The sequence below is a fragment of the Chionomys nivalis genome, chromosome 3, assembly GCF_950005125.1.
Source record: "Chionomys nivalis chromosome 3, mChiNiv1.1, whole genome shotgun sequence".
In the NCBI taxonomy this organism is placed as follows: Eukaryota; Metazoa; Chordata; class Mammalia; order Rodentia; family Cricetidae; genus Chionomys; species Chionomys nivalis.
In genome coordinates, this window is record NC_080088.1 from 106747253 (window position 1) to 106767719 (window position 20467).

The following is a 20467-nucleotide window of genomic DNA, read 5'->3' on the forward strand; positions in this document are numbered from 1 at the left end:
CAGAATGTATCAGCACAGCAACAGAATAAAAATAGAGCAGAAGCCATGGGAAGAAAAAACAAACCAACAAGAATTCCACCTATGAAGGGAAGAGGCAAATGACAAGGGGACAAAGAGAACAGGGTACATTGAGACTTCTGGATCTTAAAGCTAGAATCTCTATTTCCATATGGGTACACTCAGGCCCATGAAGGTTCAAAACTCCCTAAAACTGAATGAGATCAGACTTCACAGTGGTTTAATTTGGGTGGCATCAAGAAGGGTAAGATCACTGGTCATGTGAGCGGAGCCTCAAACACCAGTTGCTGGAAATATCACCTCCACATCTATCTACTGCTTATCATTTCAAAGCCACCATCACAGGCCACAAGGCTTTCCTTTCTGAGGTACCCACAGTGACACTAGATATCTTGGTTTACCTCTTCCTCTCCCTTCTGTGGAAGGAGCCATGTCCCCATTGCTGGAAGCACCCATGTTATCCCAACAGCAGCAGCCTATGGGCCAGGAAGCAACCTAAGCTTAACAGAGACACCATTGCCCCCTTTCTTTAATCACTGTCTCTCCAGACACAAGGCTGGAGGGAAAAGGAGTGTCCCTAGATAGGCAGAAATGGAGTACAGTTGAAGGTAACAAACACGCTAGCTCAGATGGGTGAACTGGAAACACTGCCAACGGCAGCAGTGTGAGCAGCTAGTCGAGGAGGGTGACCCACCCGGATGGGTGCAGGTGCACACTGGTCTGTGGAATTCTCAGGCCTCACTACACACATGGGTTCTGAGCTAGCAGCTGTGGGGTGAGGGTCCAGCGTGTTTGCACAAGCCCTCTAGGGGGCACTGTTACCACTTTCAAAACCCCTGTCTAAGCTGTTACTGGTGGGAGCTGAAGGCTCATGGTAGTATCAAGGGCATGGACATAGTTTGGAGGAGCTTCTCACGATGACCACATGTCTCCTCTATGATGTGACGATGCCAGCTTTCTCTTTTAGTTGTTTCTGTGTCTGTTTGTCCTGCACAACAGCTGCTGGAAATTGCATCCATTTCTATTCTACTGCCCTGTCCTGACATGTTGGGTGCAAGGGAGCTCTGAAGCCCTCTTGCTGCAGAGATAGAAACTTTCATTCCCGTCCTTTCTGAGTTCCCAAAGGTCTCAAGATCCCTCCAGAGGTGAGGCTGCCTGATAGGGTTCCAATAACGCTTCTCCCTGCCAAGTTTTATTTGACTCACTTTACTGCCAGTTTAGGAAAACTTTATGTGAATAAGAATAAGCCTAAATAACTTGCCCAAATTAAAAATTAAAGATGCTTAGGCTGGAGAGACAGTTCAGTGGTTAGAGCACTGGCTGCTCTTAAAGATATCCCAGGTTTGGTTTTTAGCATCCTTATGGTGGCTCACAACCATGTGTAACTCCAGTTCCAGGGAATATGGCTCCCTCTTCTGGTCTCTAAGGACATTGCACACACAAAGTGCACAGACATACACGTAGGCAAACACTCACAAAATAAACGTTTTTAACTAAAGATGCTAAATAGAAAACTAACTCAAAATGTTTTTATTTGAGCAAATGAAGAGTCATGAACCAGACATGAAGTGTTTGGAGCCATCTACAGGGATAGCACGGGTGGGAGAAGCTTTCAGAAGACAGGCCAGGAAGGAAGACAAAGACCACATCGTTTGCTACAGATACAGAGTTGGTCTGATTTTGTCTAAGTAAAAGTCCCTCCCATCTCCCAGTCTTGAGAAGAACCATGATATGGCAAGAACTACAGCAGGTAAAAGTATCATTTATTGTATCAAAATAGCACACCCACTATGAGGTGAGCCATTAAAGAGTTAAACTCCAATAGCAGGCGTGCTGCTGGAAGGGCACGGAAAGAAATACTCTCCTGAATTCTTCAGAGACATCAAACCATGTACTTAGTGAGGAGGAGCCAGGGGGCATCCCTCCCCCAGCACCTCTCATCCAACAACCCCACTGAACCAAATGTGTGCTCCCACGGTCCCGTTTTAACTCAGTCACCATGTGTGACTCATCTCCCCACTCTGCACTTTGAGATGACATAACTGAGTTTGTCATCTGGACTCCATCTTTAAGTCTTGCATCTCAGAAACCCTGACAAAGATCCATTGATGGTGAGGTCACATGCCCAATCTCGTTCCAGGAAGTGTTCATTAGCAGATACTGAAGGGACCCAAGGGAAGTGCAGTCCCCTTCCTGCTGATGTGATATCAAGGACAGGTTCCGTCTGAATGATCCAGATTATCACTTGTTTGCAGAAGCAGAGATGGGAAGATGGACTCACTATCAAGGTTTAAACTAACTAGATCAAGCCCCTGCACTCTGGTAAACAGGAAAATTGGCCTTGAGTTCAATGGCTCATGGCCACATTATCTTCAGCCAACATGTGCAAAACAGAACCTTGGCCTTGCCAAGAAAGGATGCTCTGTCCTATTGGGCAGCTTTTTAAAGATGGAGAGGGCACGCTCATGAGTCTCTATGACACACATGGGCTCTGAAGTCTGAGAAGCAACTGTGTACCACTCTCACAGTGGTGGTCATGAACCTGCTCAGCTGTTCTTTCTGCTCAGTGGAGGAGGCCGTCTTGTGCTCTGTGACATACCTAACACCCTCCCTAGTTTCCATTCACCAGTAGCAATTTTTCCCACTCTCAAGTCAATAACTAAAAAAATCCCCCTAAATGTATCTCTGTGGAAGCGGGTGGAACCAGTCTTTGGTTGATCTCAATGAAATCAAGGGCAATTGTCTCCCCAATAGAAGTTGATCCTGCATTAGAGATAGGGACCCCCAAGTCAGATGCTCCTAATTTTACTCACAGCTCTCTATCCGAAGGCCCAATGTGTTAGGGGTTCTCAAAAACAAAGTATGTGTAATAAAAAAATAATAGCAATATAAAAACAGATAATATTTATTAAAAGTATAATAGGTGCCATGTATAATAAAATTTTATCTAGTTGAAGTCTCATGATACCACTGTACACTACGATTTATCCACATGCAGAAGTCAAGGCTCAGAGGGACTTAGGAACCTGTTGTGGTCACACAGCTAGGGAACTGTGGTGTTGACTTTGAAGTTCATTACCTATGCCTGACCCTCATGCCTCTGCCACTAGGCTGTAGCCAGCGTGCACACCCGTGGCTAGCCCCACCCACGAGTCCTCCTCCTTCTAGCACCTTCATTTTGTTTCTTTCCCAGATGACCCCATATCCACAGGCCCTTAACATGCTTTGGTGAGATCCATTTGCCTCTTTCAGCTTTAAGAATAGCCCACTTGCCTTTGCCGGCCATTCTAAGTAGATTAGAGATGGCTGTGTGGCCCAAACAAAGTCAAGGCAACTCAATTACAGGCCATTTACTGGACTCATTATAAGAGAGACATCTACTTTAGACTCTACGCAGGGCAAGAGGCAGGAGCCACTGGGGCTCCCTGAGCAGAAAATGAGGGCGGTAATGATAATTTGTGCCAAAGGGATGTCATTTAAACCAGAGGTCTCTGAATCCAAATCCTCCCACCAGTTCCATTGCAGGGGACAAAGAAAGCTCTTTTTAGTTCAAGTCAGTTTGAGTTGTAAGTGAACTGAATGTGACAGACACATGCCTTCCCTCTCCGTGGCTCTGTATTATCGTCTGCAGGATTGGCTGCTGAGAAGACTGGCTTTTTTCCCCAAGCGCCATGGAGACACAACTGTTAGGAGGCCCACAAGGACCACCCGAGCCATAGTATCCAAGAGGAGCTAGAGTTTTGTTTGACTCTTGGGATCCACAGGTTCTATCCTGGCTGTGTTGGGCAAGATTGGCAGAAAAGACCTCACATTCCTTTGTCGATAGCAAGTTCTATTTACAAAGACCCCTCTGGGAAACTCAAGAGAAGCCTAACCCGTGATTGTCATGTCACGGCGATGTGGCAGTGGGGGCAGAGACTTTAGGGAAGGTAAGATGTGGTCCCTGCCTTCTGCACATTGCTGCCATGTTTCTGTCTGAGTGGGAGCATCCTGGCCTCCCAGATTGGTGTCCTCCAGGGAGAGGACTGAGGAAGAAAGTCCTAACTCATGTAAGATGGATGTAGAGACCATGAATCGCACTGGAGGGAGAGGGGAAGATAAGGATCCCAGCTCTGGGGGAAGGGAGGTGGATGAGACCTGGAGAGCTGAGAGCTGCAGCCACTTCCCTTGTCTTACTGCTGTATAGTTTCCTTCTGGCTACCTCCATGTCCCCAATGTCCCCATACAGAGCATCCGCCTTTCCAGAAAGAGTTCCTCTCAAAGTGGACAGCAGTTGTCCAGAGGAAACTCCAAGACACACGCCCAATGCCTCTAAGAACACTGGGAACACAGACTGCAATGGCAACCCGACTCCAGGAGCAATCATAAAGAGGAGATGCCATCAGAAAACTCTCTAAATGGCCTTTTCCTCTCTGGCTAATATCTCTTAGGAGAACAAGACACATAGTTCAGGAGCCCCAGAGAACTGACATCGGACCACAGACTAACTGGGCAGTTACACCTGAAAATCCCCACAACACTGCACTGGGCACGGTGGTACACACTGGTCACTCCAGTACTCCCAAGGTTGTGAATGAGGACTGGAAATGTGACGTCAGCCCATGCTACACAGTGTGTGCAAGGCCAGTCCCGGCAACATAGTAAGAGCCAGTGTCCATAAATAGAAATGGGCTTTGGGAAGTCACTCTAGTTGGGAAAGTGCTGAGCATGCAAGCATGAAGCCCCAAGTTCAAGCCCCGCACTCACATAAAACACCAGGCATTGCTGATACACGATGGAATCCCAGCATTGGGCAGCCAGGGATGGGTGGATTCCTGGAATTCATTGGTGGGTCAGCCTCGCCTACAGGGTGAGTTTCAGGAGAGTGAGAAACCCTGCTTCAAAGTAAATAAATAAATAAATAAATAATTACCAAAACCAAAACACCCCCAAACCATAAACTAAACAAATGGATGGAGCTCCCCAAAAGTGGCATCTTGAAGCTGTTCTCTAGTTTCCACAGCCATGCACATACAGGTATGCGTCTCATATACAAGAACACAATGCACATATACATACAATAGACATAAGTCACCCTCACACAATGTGCACACACTCACAATACAAACATACACACACAACTCCATGATACACACATATATATACATGCACACACTTAAAATTGCATGCATACTAACACACATACACATGTGCATACACATACATACACACAATACATGCATACTAACATATACATATAAACATGTTGTTAAGAGGCCGCTTATTTGTTCCCGGCTGTTCAGCCTCAAAATAATCACATAGAAACTGTATTAATTATATCACTGCTTGGCCCATTAGCTCTAGCTTCTTACTGGCTAACTCTTACATCTCAATTTAACCCATTTCTATTAATCTGTATATCACAACAAGGCTGTGGCCTACCAGGTAAAGTTCCAGCATTTGTCTCTGGTGGGGCTACATAGCTTCTCCTGACTCTGCCTTCTTTCTCCTAGCATTCAGTTTAGTCCCCTGCCTAGCTCTATTCTGTTAAGCCACTGTCTGAAACAACTTCTTTATTCATTAACCAATAAAAGCAACACATAGATAGAAGGACCTCCCAAGTCATAAACATACATATATACACACATAACACACATGCATACTAACTACACACTTACACATATAAACATACACACACATATATATATACACAATATATATATGCTCTAATGCCACAGACAAATATGCAGACACAGACATATACATGCAATGCACACATGTACATACATACACGCTAACATATACACATACAGCTATGCGCACACTTACATGCATATACACATGCATACATGCACACTAACACACATACAAACACATATGCATACACATCCATGCTTATATATACACACCCACAGCAAAGGAACAAAAGACAGAAAGGATTGAGCCTCCCCGCTGCAATTACAGCTTGATCCTTCTAGCACCTCTGCACTCTGAGAATTTTCCAGAAAGACACAAGATGCCACAGGCCCATTCCTTATGGGTTAAACTGTGCACCACAGTCAAAGGCATAATTTGGGGAACTCGAGAGCCAAGATGACTTTTAAGTGGGTTAAAGAATGTGGAACAAAGGCGGCGGGTGGTGGGTCGGAAGGGCTCTCTGGCTCCTCTCTGTTCCGAGCTGGAGTCAATTTGCTGCTCAAATGTTTCCCACAACAGCAAATAGCTCTGAAAGTCTGAAGCAAGGCTGGGCTGCCTGGCAACCCAGATGTGTTTTGGGGGAGCTGGGGAGGAGAGGAGGGCTGGAGCAGGAAACTACTTCTTTACTTCTTCCCAAGCAGAAAGAAAACGGTTCCTTTTGTCTGTTCCGGGAAGACACGTTTAAAATGACAAGTCAAAGAAAATGAAAACAAGCCCTCGCCTTTGCAGGCATGCGGCGGGGAGAATAACAGACATCGGACAGGGTGCAGAAAAACGAATTTCTGCAATTTTCTGATTTTCTTCCAAATGTGCTGTCAATGCAAACTTGATTGTGTCTTAGGGTCTTCTCTGGTAATGGGGAGTCTGAAAACAGACCAGCCCTCCCTTGACCTCACAGCTTTATGGCCAGTTGGGAAGGTAGAGGCAGAAATGGCCAGGGTGGTCTAGGGGAGGAGGAGCTGTGGGGTTCTTTTTTTTTTTTTCTTTTTCTTTTTTTATGTTTTTGTTGTTTTCTTTCTTTTACAAATCTTCAAACATGAAAGAGATCAGAAGAGAAAAGATGTCTCTGTGAAATTGAATTATAACAGCATCAGGCAGTCTAGGCTCAACAATTAAGAGGAGTGAACTTGAGGGTGCTGGACTGGATAGGGGTGGGGAAGGGAGAGACCTACTTCAAATTCTGGTGCTTCCTGATAGGGGACATGGCTGGTGCTGCCAAGGGGCATGGCAGCACTCAAAGGAGCCAAAGGCTCGGAAGCAGCTTCTCTGTGGTGGGGTCAATGCAGCTCCCATCCCAGAACACATGCCCACATGGGGCCTCACAATGAGACCCATCTGGGAACAGAGCCTCCGTGAGGTGCTACCAGTGAGTAGGCCCTGGTACTCAATGACAATGTCCTCTCAGGGTGAAGGAAGGGGGCGCTGAGATGTAAAGGTCACGGAGCAGCGGCGGAAGGAAAATGTGACAGGCAGAGCTGCAGTGAGCACCGCAACCACAAGCTGAGGAACAAGGACCACACTGCCAGGGGCCACCAGGAGCCGGAAGAGACAGGGAAGGAATTTTCCCTAGACACTTTGCAGGCACTTGACTTCTGACTTCTGGCTTTCTTTTTTTTTTTCTTTTTTTTTTTTAATTTTAATTTTTATTCTTTTTTAATTAAAATTTCCACCTGCTCCCCGTTTCCCATTTCCCTCCCCTCCTCCCAAATATTGCCCTCTCCCCCCACTCCCCTCCCCCTATCCCCACTCCTCTTCTCCTCCCCCCACACCATTCCCCCTCCCTCTCGATACTGAAGAGCAGTCCAAATTCCCTGCCCTGCGGGAAGACAAAGGTCAAGAGACTTGACTCTAGAGGGGTTCGCAGGTGTCCAGGGAGATGTCCCCAGCTGGTACCTTGGGCAACTGAGGAGAGGGAACCTGAAATGACCCTATCCTATACTGATGAATATCTTACATATCACCTTAGAACCTTCATCTGGCGATGGATCGAGGTAGAGACAGAGACTCAATTTGGAGCAACGGTCTGAGCTCTTAAGGTCCAAATGAGGAGCAGAAGGAGGGAGAACATGAGCAAGGAAATCAGGACTTCTGGCTTTCAAACCTGTGAGGGAAAGAAGCTTTGCTGCTTCAAGTCACAAAGTTTGGAACTAGTTGTCATGACAGATGCAAAAATCTCATTGCTACTTTGTGTGTATGGGGGTGGGGGCAGGGATACATGCTGGTATGCAAATGTGTATATGCAGGCCAATGGCAGACATCAGGGCTCTCCATCTTATTTTCTGGGACAGGGTATCTCACTGGACCTGGGCTCACTGATTCAGCTAGATTGATGGGGTTGTGGGGAGAGGCAAGGACCATGCCAGGATTACAGGTACCACACACCCAGCTCTTACCGTGGGCTCTAGGATCCAAACTCAGGTCCCCACGCTTGCACTGAGAGCACTTTACCAACTGAGCCGTATCTCCGGCCCCTAATTATTACTTCTTGGAGGCAAAAAGAGCACCTGCAGACATTCATGCCTGCGCTGTGACAGCTGTAACAGCACTGGGCTACCTAGAGGGACAGCTGGTTTTAGTTGTCACATCAGCACAACCTAGGGTCACCGGGGAAGAGAATCCTTTTTTAAAAATAATATTTCATTTTAAATTACATTAATGCATGTGGTCCTGCATGTAGGTACGTGCACATAAGTACAGGTTCCTGAGAAGGCCCGAGAAAGATGTCAGATGATCCCCTGGAGCTGGAGTCATGGATAGGTGTGGGTCACCACGTGGCTGCTGGGAACCACACTTAGGTCTTCTGCAAGAGCAGCAATTGTTCTTAACCACTAAGACACCTCTCTGGCCCCAGGTAAGATATTCTTAATGAAGAATTATCTAGATTAGACTAGACTATCCAGACTGTCTTGTGGGCATGTCTGTGGGGGATTGTCTAAATGACTTAGGAAGACTTTGTCCATTGTGGGCGGCCTCATTCCCTAGGCAGAGTGTCTTAAACAGCATAAGAAAAGAGAAAGCTAGCTGAGAGTAAATAACGGATTTGTTTATCTCGCATGCTCTTGACTGTGAATGTGATGTGATTTAACTGCTTGGCTCTCCCCAGATGATGGACTGTAAACCTGAACTATCAACCCCAAACCAATAAGCCCTTTCTTCCCTAACTCCCTCATCAGGATATTTTATCACAGCAACAGAAATGAAACTATAACACTCTTCAAATGGAGGCACTTATGAATACCCCTTTCTGGCTTCTCATTAAAGCCACAAAGCCTGGCAGTAAACTTTTCGTTTATTACCAGTTGCTGGGACTGTCAGGTGGCCAATCCCTTCAGAAGCAACACTGGAGCATGCAGGGCCTGTGCCTCCTGTTTCTTTTAGCTCCCTCGGTGTGGCATACACCCTAAAGGCTGGTCACCGTGAGCAGGTAGGCAGTTGGATTTAGAACTGTGTAGCATGCTTAATAAGCTTTGCACTCCTCATGACTATCTAATTCAGGATATTTTTATCAGTCCCAGAGGCTGACATCACTCCCTTCTCATCACCTGTCCTGGCCACTGATCACTGCCTCTTTCTGGTTTACCTGTTCAAGACACTTCATACAAATGAAATCACAGTCGCTAGAGTCATAAGTATGTGACTTCTTTCAGCATTGTATGTTTGAGGTTCACCTACACAACGGTATATCTCATAATTTCATTCCTTTTTTTTTTTTTTTTTTTTTTTTTTTTTTTTTGGTTTTTCGAGACAGGGTTTCTCTGTGGTTTTGGAGCCTGTCCTGGAACTAGCTCTTGTAGACCAGGCTGGTCTCGAACTCACAGAGATCCGCCTGCCTCTGCCTCCCAAGTGCTGGGATTAAAGGCGTGCGCCACCACCGCCCGGCCCATTCCTTATCAGTACTTCATTTTCTTCCACTACATAGGGACCTCACATTTGCTGATTCACCTAGCAGCTGATGAGTGGTTTCTATGTCTGGCTATGATGATAATATTTCTGTACACATTTGTGTCCTCTGTGCCATTGTATAGCATGCTACCCTTTGACCTCTGGTGGGAGTCCAGGACTCTGCCCTTCGTGCTGGTTGGTTACAAGCTGGCTTTATTGGATTAACCTTCCCTAGTCCTTGTAAAGGAGGTGGGAGCCAGCCTCAGTGGCATTTGTCAGGCTTCGCAAAAACAATCCACCTCCTCTGCTTGGGAAACAATGCTCTCTTAGCCCTCTTGTAGATGAAGTCCCATGGTACATCTCTTTAGCTGCTTTCCTGCATTCATCCTTTTTAGTCATTGACTGGAACATGCTAAGAACACGTCACAGTTGGGATTGGTTTTTATTTATTTATTGAAATATGTTGAGATTATACCAAGGCTATGTTGACTTGGTTGGGGAACCAGGGGTCACTGATTATAGTGACTCTGCCTCACTCAGCGGTCACAGGGATCACAGCTAATGATTCAGTTTGTATACAAGAGTGAGGGGAGAAAGGAGCATTGCCTTTGCACCCATCTTAGGCTACCACATTCCTCGCCCATTTTATGGTCCCACCTCTGGAAGACAAGGCTATGAAGGGCTGGATGCTGGCTTTAGAAAAGCTTTTCTTTGTCCCCTCCATTGTCAGGATTAGCTCCACACGTCACCACCATATACATAAATAAAGAATTTAAATGAAGTTGCCCTCCAGAACTTGACTGTAGGACCCTGTTGCTGAAGACACTATATACTTGGGTCATATAGAACATGAAGAAATCAAGCAGGTATTTGCATGGAAACTTCATTCCTACTGGAAAGCTTTCATGGTGCTAGAAGGTTCCAGGCACACTCTTGGTGGAGAAAAGTAATCATCAATCTTACCTAGCTGTGAATTTTACAAAGTACAATAATGACCAGCCCGGCAAGACATGTCCACTGGTTCAACAGTGGCCCAAACATCAGGTGTATAACCAACCACTTTCTGATTGGATTTAAGGCCCATCCCACAAGATGGAACCTATACCTGGCATCATTATTGGGACCAAGAACCTGTGTCTAGACAGGCTGTAGGCACTAAGAAGAACCTACTGCTAGCACTCTGCTAACTGGATAGACCTAACAACTCACCCTTATATTTTTAGATTAATATAGCTCTCAGCCCTCATCAGAGACGTGTCTCTTGACAGCAGATAGTGATTAACACAGAGACCCGTAACTCTTCAATGTGCAGAGAGTAAGAGACTGGGGAGTGCTCTGACATAAATGGGACGTACATATCACATCCTCTTTCTGCAAGACTCTGGGATCACTGAGGAAGAAGAGGTGGAAGGATTGCAAGAGCCAATAAATGACAACAAACAGTGTTTTCAGGGCACAGCAGGGAAGTGTGGTGGGTAGGGATGGATTGAAATTCTCAAAGAATTAGTAACAAAATAATCCTCTTGGGGTGGGGCGGAAGAGATGAGTCACCAGTTAAGAGCACTTGCTGCTTTTCCAGAGGATCCAGGTTGGGTTCCCAGCACCCATATGGTGGTTACAATCTGTAACTCCAGTTCCTGACATCGGATGCCCTCCTCAGATCTCCATGGTCTTGAGACAAGCATCTTGTGTGCACACATACATGCAGACAAAACACTCAAACACATAAAAGAGTAAAACAAAGAAATCTGAATTTATGTATTTATTTTTTATAAAAAGTCAAACCCCTTGGGACTGATGTTTTAGGGAATCTACTTCCCCAGCAAAGACAGAGCAAGGTGAATGGCTCCCATGCATCCTAAGAAATATTAGAAGGCTCAGGAAAGGAAGTAGAGCTATTTCTGCTTCTCCTTTGTGGAGAGTTGGCTTGGGCTGAGCTGGCAGCTACCTAAAAGGGGACACTCTTGTAATCCTAGGTCTCAGAGCTTGAGCAAAGCTTTCTGAGGGCTGGAGAAACACAGGAGTCCGTGGGAGCAAAGACACACGTGAAACAGCGAGCTTCCCTCTTCAGCTGTCACCTCCGCGTGTTCCAGAGCCTTCTACATTTAACCATCTGTACTCAGTTTGAAGGCTTAGTTGCTGACAGGGCTGGGAGCACATGGTCTGTGTATTCATCTGGTCATCGTTAACTGATCCTTCTTCCTTTCTGTCTCAGCATCCTCGTCCTGAAGCCTCCATGACTATGCTTGTCCATTGCGCTACCTTCCAGCAAGGCCTGCCTCATTTAAAATGCCTTCTCAGGACTCTCCTCTTCTCCCTGGTCATATTCATAGCATTTGCTTCCTTATTGGGGGGGTGGGTGGGTGGGAGGTTCCCCTCTCGCACTAGTGCAGAAAACCCACTCAGAAATGTGGTTACCCTGGTTCCTTCACTGCCAATGGGCTTAGTCAATATGAGTGGAACAAAGATTTACTGAATTAAAAGAAATGCTGCATGCACAGTGAAAATAGGAGAGTGTTGAGTTTGGCTCAAAAGAAGATAATTATAAATGTAAAAAAAACAAAACAAAAACAAACCCTGGAAACAGAGCAATGTTTTAAAATTCCAGGCAGAAAAGACATCTTAGGGGATGGGAAGAAGGCTTTCAGGGGATAATAGTGTTGGCTATGCAATCATGAGGACCAGAGTTTGAAGTCCCAGCATTTATGTAAAAAGCTGGCATGGCTGGTAGTATCTGTAGTCCCAGCAGTGGAGCCTAGAAATATGCAAAGACTCTGTCTCAAGGAAGTAAGGTAGACAGTGACAGGAAGACATCAAATATCCAGCACCAGCCTCTGCGAGCATGGGCAGATGCATGCGCATGCGTCACAAACAATACAGACATGAGATAATACATAAATAAACGACTTGGAGAATGCAAACCTTTCATTTGCTCAAGAGTGGGCTTCCCATAGCTGCTCTTAAGAGGTTAATTGTGGGGGTGGGCAGAGAACCAAGCTCCCCCTGTGGAGTAAGAGCTGGATGATTCGGAGGAGGGCGGCTACCTGAGCCCCCTGAGCATCTTACAGGCACATGGCTATTTCTCCAGCCTGCTGGAGCGCAGAGCTTTCCTGCCTGGCCTGGAGGCCTCACTGCTCATCAAGTTGCTTGTGGGATGCATTCTCTGAGCAAAGCCTCGCCTCCCTGGTTAAATGCTAAGGTCTTCAAGGATCTCTGAGATGCTCCCCAGCTTAAGGCATCTAGTGTCTGAACATGCCTGCTCATCTGACAAGTACCAGGTTGAGAAGGCAGGCCTTATCATCATCGTCCAGGCTGTGGTAACTGTGCCCAAATACTGTGGTCACTTCTCAGTCCAGATGTTCAATGGCGAATGTTTGACAGAGTGGGCAGAGCGTGCACAATCCATCAATGATGCAGGATCCTCCTCCAAATCCAGGGCCTGAAGTGGGCACCCTGCACAGGCAAACGTCTCATATCTCATCTGTCCACAGGGCACATCTCTTAAGGGAAACTGGACATTTCTTTCAAAATTTGCCCAAAGCAACTGGGCATATTTCGCTTTAAAAATTTCCTCAGTTAGGAATAAACTTGAAAGGAATAATGTGCCTTGTGACATGAGTTTTTAATCCAAATATTACAGGCAACTTAGTTAAAATGGTCAATGTATGGCCTTGAAAGCAAGGTATGGATTGGTAGATTGAGGGACGAAGTTGGGAGAAGGTACCTGGGAATGACTGAGTGACTTCTGCACTTGCCACAGGAGTATCAGAAAAAGAAACGAGCTGCTTTTGTTTTGTTTTTGAGATGAGGTCTCATTGTGTAGCCCTGGCAGGCCTGGAACTCTCCATGTAGCCCAGGCTAGCCTTGAACTCTCAGCAAATCACCTTCCTCTGTCTCTTGCATGCTAGGATTAAAGGCATGTATTGCCATGCCCCGATTTCAAAGATGAGGTAGAGGTTGGAGAATAAGGAGAGAGGAAAAGCTGAGATCTGCAATAGGGGAGCACAGAATGGAAACCCATATGATAAGTTGGTCAAATGGGTCAATGGTCAACTCAAAGCCAGATAGCAGAAAATCCCCAAATATCTATACCGTCCATAACTCTCTCCTCACTTTGTGCTATTTTATTTTCCATGTTTCACATATTTATGTTGTGCATGTATATAAATACATGTTTCAACATGTGGTGTACATATTTTTGCAAATGTGTGAGCACCGGAGGCCCAAGGTGGATGCTGGGAAGCATCCTCCATCTCTTTAACACCTTATTCACGGAGGCAGAGTTTCTCAATCAACCCAGAGGTCACAGATGTGGCTGGTCTCCTAGCTAGCTTGTTCTGTGACTTTCCTATGTCTTCCTCCCAAGGCTGGGATTACTGGTGGGCTGCCCTGGGGACCTGAACTCCAGTCCCCAGTCTATCATGGCGAAGGTGTGGCTTTCTGAAAATAATTCCCCAGTTACCCTTCACCTTTTAATATTTATTTATTTATTATGTGTATTTGCCTTTGTGAGTTTATATGTAAACATGCATGCAGGAACCCACAGAGTAGCCACCGGAGTCCCTGGAACGAGAGTTACAGGCATTTGTGAGCCACTATTTAGGTTCTGGGGACTGAACCTAGATCTTCAGCAAAAGAGTCATCTCCCCTTTATTTTTAAATGATTTCCCTCCTCTGTTTCAAATAGTAAAATTGGGTGTTTGGAACAAGAGTGGATCACTCCAAGGCAAACCATCAGACAATACTTTTCTTTCTGGTCACTGGGTTCAGAACTGAGATTTAAGTACGTGGGTCTCTGTGTGCACTCTAGACATAAGCACTTGGGTCTCTGTGTGTGCCCTGGGTCTCCTGTGCTGAGGAACTTGGTGTCAAGTTTAAGTCAGAAGACACGTAGCCTTTGTGTGTGAGCAAGGCTCACCTCCTTGCACGAGGCCTGTTGTGATTTGTGATTAGAATGCTGTGAGTCAGAGTGTGGACACTAAGACACTCAACTCTGGAGACTTTTTCACTTCTGTGCCCTGAAAGCCCTGCTTTCTAAAAGATGGTCTCTCCTAACAAAGCCAGGGTGATATGTCAATCAGTACAGCTTGGAGGACAAGCATGGGGAGCCGAGGGATTCACAGAACAATGTCCCTCTGCTGCTAAAATAGAACTCAAGGGAGTTTCATAATTTTTTTTAAAAAAAAATCTGTGGATAATATTTAATCTTCGTATGTTCAAGACACTGGTATAAACTACTCCACAAATACAGAATTATCATAGACCTGTGGAAGCGGCTAATAAAATTGAATTTATCTTTAAGATAAGGAGATTGAGGCTGGAAAGGGAAGTCTTGCAAGTCACCTAGGCTGTGTGTGGCAGGAACAGGACCAGAACAGAGGTTCTAGTTTAGGGATGAAAAATCCAAACATCATTCTGCAATAGCCAGGCCAGAGCATCTCCCCTGCAACCAGACTGCCTGGTCCTTAGATCCAGGCTGCCCAGGGGCTCTCAGAGTCACTCTGCAGAGAGCAGAGGCTGCACTTTCTCAAGGGGAATGCTATTTCACACAAGTGGGAGACAACAAAGGGTGCCGCTGACGTGTCACAACTCCCTCCAAGTGTTGCAGCTGCCTGCCCTTCAGTTCCACATCCCCAAGCCAGTACTGCCTGTATTCAATTTACAAGATCCAAGAGCCCCAGGCAAAGCAATGAACTCAGATTTAAACTCAGAACTTGGATCAGTGACTTTCCTGCTCAGTTTGGGGGGTGGGGGCAGGGCGAAGTGGCAGTAGCCATAAAGCTGGATCTTCATGCTGAATCTCCACCACCGTGGCTCCTCACTGATAAGGTGATGGCACTGGCAGGAAGCCACAGACACATTTCCAGAGAATACTCTGCCCCCCGCCCACCTCCTGCCCCCGAACCCGTCCATTTCAACCCCATGAAAGACATGGTTTTGCAAAGGGAGGGGGTTGTATTTTAAGTCCTTCAATTACACCCAGAGCAACAGAAAATTGGACCCACAGCATCCGTCCACTCATAAATAGCAATAAGAGCAGAGGGTGCAGCTCAGCCACTGAATATTCAGTTAACACGAACAGATGGGACCGTGGTTTGATCACGGTTTGGTTCCTGAAGATCACGGACACAGGAAAGTGTGTATATTGATAAGACAGAGCACTCAGTAAATAACTATTGGAACCTGTGGGATTAAGAAATGTATCAAAATCTTAGGATTTGAATTCTTTATGTGACACACACAAAAAAAGCAAAAGCCTTAAAAATAACTATCCTGGCAGCCAGACTGCAAGAATAAGCCTGCACTGAAGTGTGGAATAGCAGACTGGCGTTCTGTTTTGAAAACATTTTCCTCCAAAGCAAATCATCATATATATATATATATATATATATATATATATATATATATATATATATTTTTTTTTTTTTATATATATCACATATATACATATATACACACACACATATATATACACACATACACACACACACATTTATATTTCTAAGAGGAACAAAATATAGCTACAGCAATTATAACCCAAGCTTTTCTGACTGCCAATCAAAAGCCCTCTCTTTTGATTATCTTACTTTTCGGCTTTACTTGAAGACAAACCTCACCCGCCTTTCCCTATTGTGAATCTCCTGGACTCCTCTGAAGCGGCTCTGCCTCATGGGGCTTTCCTTAGGCACGTTATAGAACACATGTCCCTGAGCTGAGTTCCAAAACCCTCTTAGTCAAAAGCAGCCCATAAGATCTCCTCCAGATACCCTGTGTGTCCAACTCACAGTGGCCATGGAGGCGAGCTTCCCAAGATGGAGCCTGTCTGCTGTTTTGCTAGGCATACCCCTAGAATCACTGAACTGTCCTAGCTATCAAAGGGAAACATGAAACCAATGGAACAAGATAGGCAAGCCTTGAGAGTCTTTTCTTAGATACAGCGTAGGGGCCATCAATATCCCTGGGCTGGGCGTGAATGAGCAAGCTCATATCACACCCACATCGGTAGACAAGCAAATGAAGGCAATGAAAGGCCAGCCTCCTTGTCCAGTCTGATGAAACCTCAGGTCCAAAGACCCTACCATCACAACACTGAAATTCTTCAGCTTTGCCATGGGCTCCCAGGGTGGTAGAAAGACAAACAGTCATCTCAGTTTTGAGGTTTTTGCATGGCTTTCAGCCCCCAAGCAGCAGGCAGTAAGTCTCCATTTCTTTGTGACTTTTTGCCTCCAGCATGAAGGTTCCATTTCTCTAAAACACAAACCCATCACCCCCATTGGTAGTGCTGGGTTACTATGACTGTTGGAACACCCACAATAAGGTGGGGGCTCCCACCTTTACCCCAGTTCATCAACATTACAGAAAGCCAGTCTCTAGGAAGGTACAAAGCCTTTGGAGCAATAGAAAATGAGAAAGAGGGACAATCCTTGGGTGGTTCACCCTACAACAAAATAAAAACCCCTGAGCCCCTTAAAGTGGGTGGTATCCCCAGTTATGGGGACCCTTCTTTATCTGAGAAGTCAGCGACACTTGCAAGTCAATGAGCTCATCTTGCACAGGGTTGTTTCCTTGAATTTTAATTCTGTAGCGGCAGAGAAAAAGGGGCTACCTACAAGGCAGCATCCCCCTCTTCCTGTTCATCGCCCACAACAGACAGAGCCTGGGAACAGTTTCCCATCACACCTCAACTTGAAATCACTGGCTTCTGTATTAGGGGGCAGGTCCCTCGGGAGGTGGCAACTGCCCTATCCCATGCACGGAGTCAGACTTCACTCTGAACTCGGCGTGGCTGGAGGCCAGCCTGGGCACCTACCTCAGGATGAAATGGTCCACAGTAGAGTTATTGGAGATGGTGACAGAGGCAGTGACTATGTCTCCCTGCTTGACTGGCTGGGAGGGCAGCCAGATAACCACATTGCCATCCAAACGCAGTTCGCTGAGCTGGATGCTGTCCTGGGTGCGGAAAAGGCCAATGCTGCCAATCTTCTGCAGGTGGGACGTCCTGTCCTCCTGTCCATCCTTCCCTGGACGGATGGCATTGTCTTTTCTGGTGTCACCTCCGGTGCAATCCCCTCGCTCATCTCCTGGATGCACAGTGTAGTACAATTCCACAAGGTTCCCTTCTGGCTGCTCCACAAGCCTCCTTTGCCCAGACATAATCATCGGGGGACTGAACCAGCCAGGCAACATCTCCAGCTGGGCTACGCACAGCCCCAGGGCGCCAGCCAGCCGGCAACTGCCCCGAACTTCCCAGGTATCTCGGAAAGCAAAGACCCTCAGGCAGGGCAGTTTCTCGGTTGCTCTGTGGTCATCCCAGTCTCTGCCCACAATATGGAAGAGCACCTGCACTTTGGGCCGGCTCAGGTAGACTTTCTCTTGGAGGATGTAGGCCTTGAGCCTCCAGTCAAAGGGAAACTGATTTGCTGGGCCTAAAAAGTTGGGGTTCAACATCAAGTCCAGGGGTATAACCTTTTCTGCAGAGTATGGCCCATAGCTGGCATTTAATACTGGGGGCTGCCTGGCCTTGTAGGTAAAGAAAGACTCCACCCTGGACTGCAGGCTGGCATTCCGCAGCAGGTCAGGGTTGGCCTCCTTTAGGAAGAAGGAGGTCTCAGTTCTGAGGATGTGGAAGCTCACAGGCAGGTATGGCGGCAATGAAGAGAATCTCTGGATATTATCGATGATCCGGCGACCTTCTGCCACTAAAGGGAGAGAAGAGAAGTGCAGTCAGTAAGAGGCTGGCGTATTCTGGTCGTGATGTTCAGGCTGCAACTGAGAACAAAGGGATTAAAGTCCCAAAGTCCAGGAGATTGAAGCCGCAAAGAGACCTTCCAGAAGTGGCCAAGGCTTCCAGATGGTCCACCAATTAAGAATTTTTAAGTTCCAATATGTAAAGTAGACTGAAGTAGATAAAGCTAGGAGTTGGGGAAATGACGTAACAAAGTGCTTGCCATGCAAACTTGAGGGCCTGAGTTCAGATCTCCAGAGGAGGAGGAGGAGGAAAAGGAGGAGGAGGAGGAGGAGGAGGTGATGGTGGCACATGTCTGTGGTCCCAGCACTTGGGAGGCAGAGACAGGAGGACCTCTAAGCCTTCCTGGTCAGCTAGTTCAGCCAAATCAATGACCTTATGAGTAAGAAATAACCCATGGGATAGAACAAAATCCACAAACAAACCCTAAAAAAGAAAGGTTTAGTTTGAGGTAAAGACAGTACCTCAAATCCTGAGGCAAAAATAGAGATTTTAATAAATACTGCTGGGGCAGTTGAGTAAACACTTGCTTCAAAAAATTAATATTAGATCCAAATATATTTTCAATTTATTTATTATTTTATGTACATTGGTGTTTTGCCACGGGTGTCAAGTCTCTGGAGCTGGAATTACAGATTGTTGTGAGCTGCCATGTGGGTGCTGGGAACTGAACCCCAGGTCGACTAGAACAGTCAGTTCTCTTAACCACTGAGTCACCTCTCCAGGCCCCAGATCCAAATCTTATAAGCAAGATTAAACCTGAGGGCCAGAGAGATGGCTCAGTGGGTAAAGTAGTTGCCATGGGAGCCTGGAGATCGAAATCCAAATCCCCAGAACCCATGGAAAGGCCTGCACAGGGGAGGCAGAGATGGAAGGATCCCAGGGCTCTCCAGCAAGCCAGTGTAACTGCACTGGCGAGCTCCAGGTCTGGAGAGAGACTTTGTTTGAAAAATAAGCTAGAAGGCAAGAGAGGAAGACACCCGATGCCAACCTTTGGCCATCACACACCTGCATGGGTACAAACCCTTGTGCATCTGTGCATACATATGTATGCACAACACAGAGTCTCGCACACACTCATACTACAAATTATAATACTAAACTCTGAATGGATCTGTGAAGAAGTAGAGGGTAACTGAGGGAGAAGAGAAAGAGAAAAGATAAGGAGACACAAATAGAGGCAGAGGGGAGGGAGAAGAAGAAAATCTATCTGAAGTAGATACTGTAAAATATGAGGCATCTGGGCAAAAGGTAAATAGAAACAGGGACTAGAGAGACGATTCAACAGCTAAGAGTGCTGGCTGTTCTTTCAGAGAACCCGGGTTCAATTCCGAGCACCCATATGGCCGCTTAAACCTATTTATATCTCTAATTTTAGAGGGACACAATGCCCTCTTCTGGCCCCCATTGGTACTGCATACACACAGCACACAGACAAACTTAAAGTATATTAAGATGTGACAGGTGGATCTCTATGAGTTTGAACCCAGCCTTGTCTATGGTGTTAGTTCCAGGACAGGCAGCTAGTTCCAGAGAAACCCTGTCTTGAAAAACCATAAAAAGAGAGAGAGAGAGATGTGGAACGTGAAGTTCTTTTTACTATGTTACAACTCTTCTAGCCATTGCCAAAGCCAAAATAAAGAAAAGCAAACATATCCAGCAAAGCAAAAAGAATGTGAGCAAGCCATCTTAGTTTTACATCCCTCATCTCCTATATACAGATCTTGCCTGCTTGTTAGGAAAAACAGCAACCGCAGAAATCCTCCTCCATTATTCAAAAACCAGGAGCAAAAACAGCTGTATTCGCATGGAAGGATTTCAAGTCCTCTGGTAATGTGGACCGCTTGGGCTTGGTAACTTTAGTCATTAATCACTGAAGGCCATGTTGTCACCACTGTCTTCCTTTACAGCTGAGGACAGAGTACTCATCACCAAATGTGCAAGAGGCTGAATAAGTCAACCATCCCCTGCTTAGGAGGGAGCCCTTAAAGGCCCCCGGGCCCTTCTGGTCCCCTTCACAATTCAGCTCAGGCAGCAGCCAGCACTCCTTGGTACCCGGTAACCTGCCTACTGCCCTTTAGTCTGTTCAGATCCAGACGATGCCCGGCCCCACCTGAAAAATGATTTTGCTTAATCCACAGCATC

At 46.2% G+C, this 20467-nt stretch overlaps 1 protein-coding gene across 2 annotated transcripts in view; it reads right to left on the reverse strand.

Annotated features, from left to right (window-relative positions):
- Positions 1-20467, reverse strand: part of Tmem132c (transmembrane protein 132C) — a 307153-nt gene that overhangs the window by 176108 nt on the left and 110578 nt on the right. For both annotated transcript variants that reach the window (XM_057766129.1, XM_057766127.1), the window contains exon 2: positions 17387-18275. In XM_057766129.1, coding sequence (XP_057622112.1) covers positions 17387-18275 — 889 coding nt within the window. The remainder of the gene's footprint in view (positions 1-17386; positions 18276-20467) is intronic.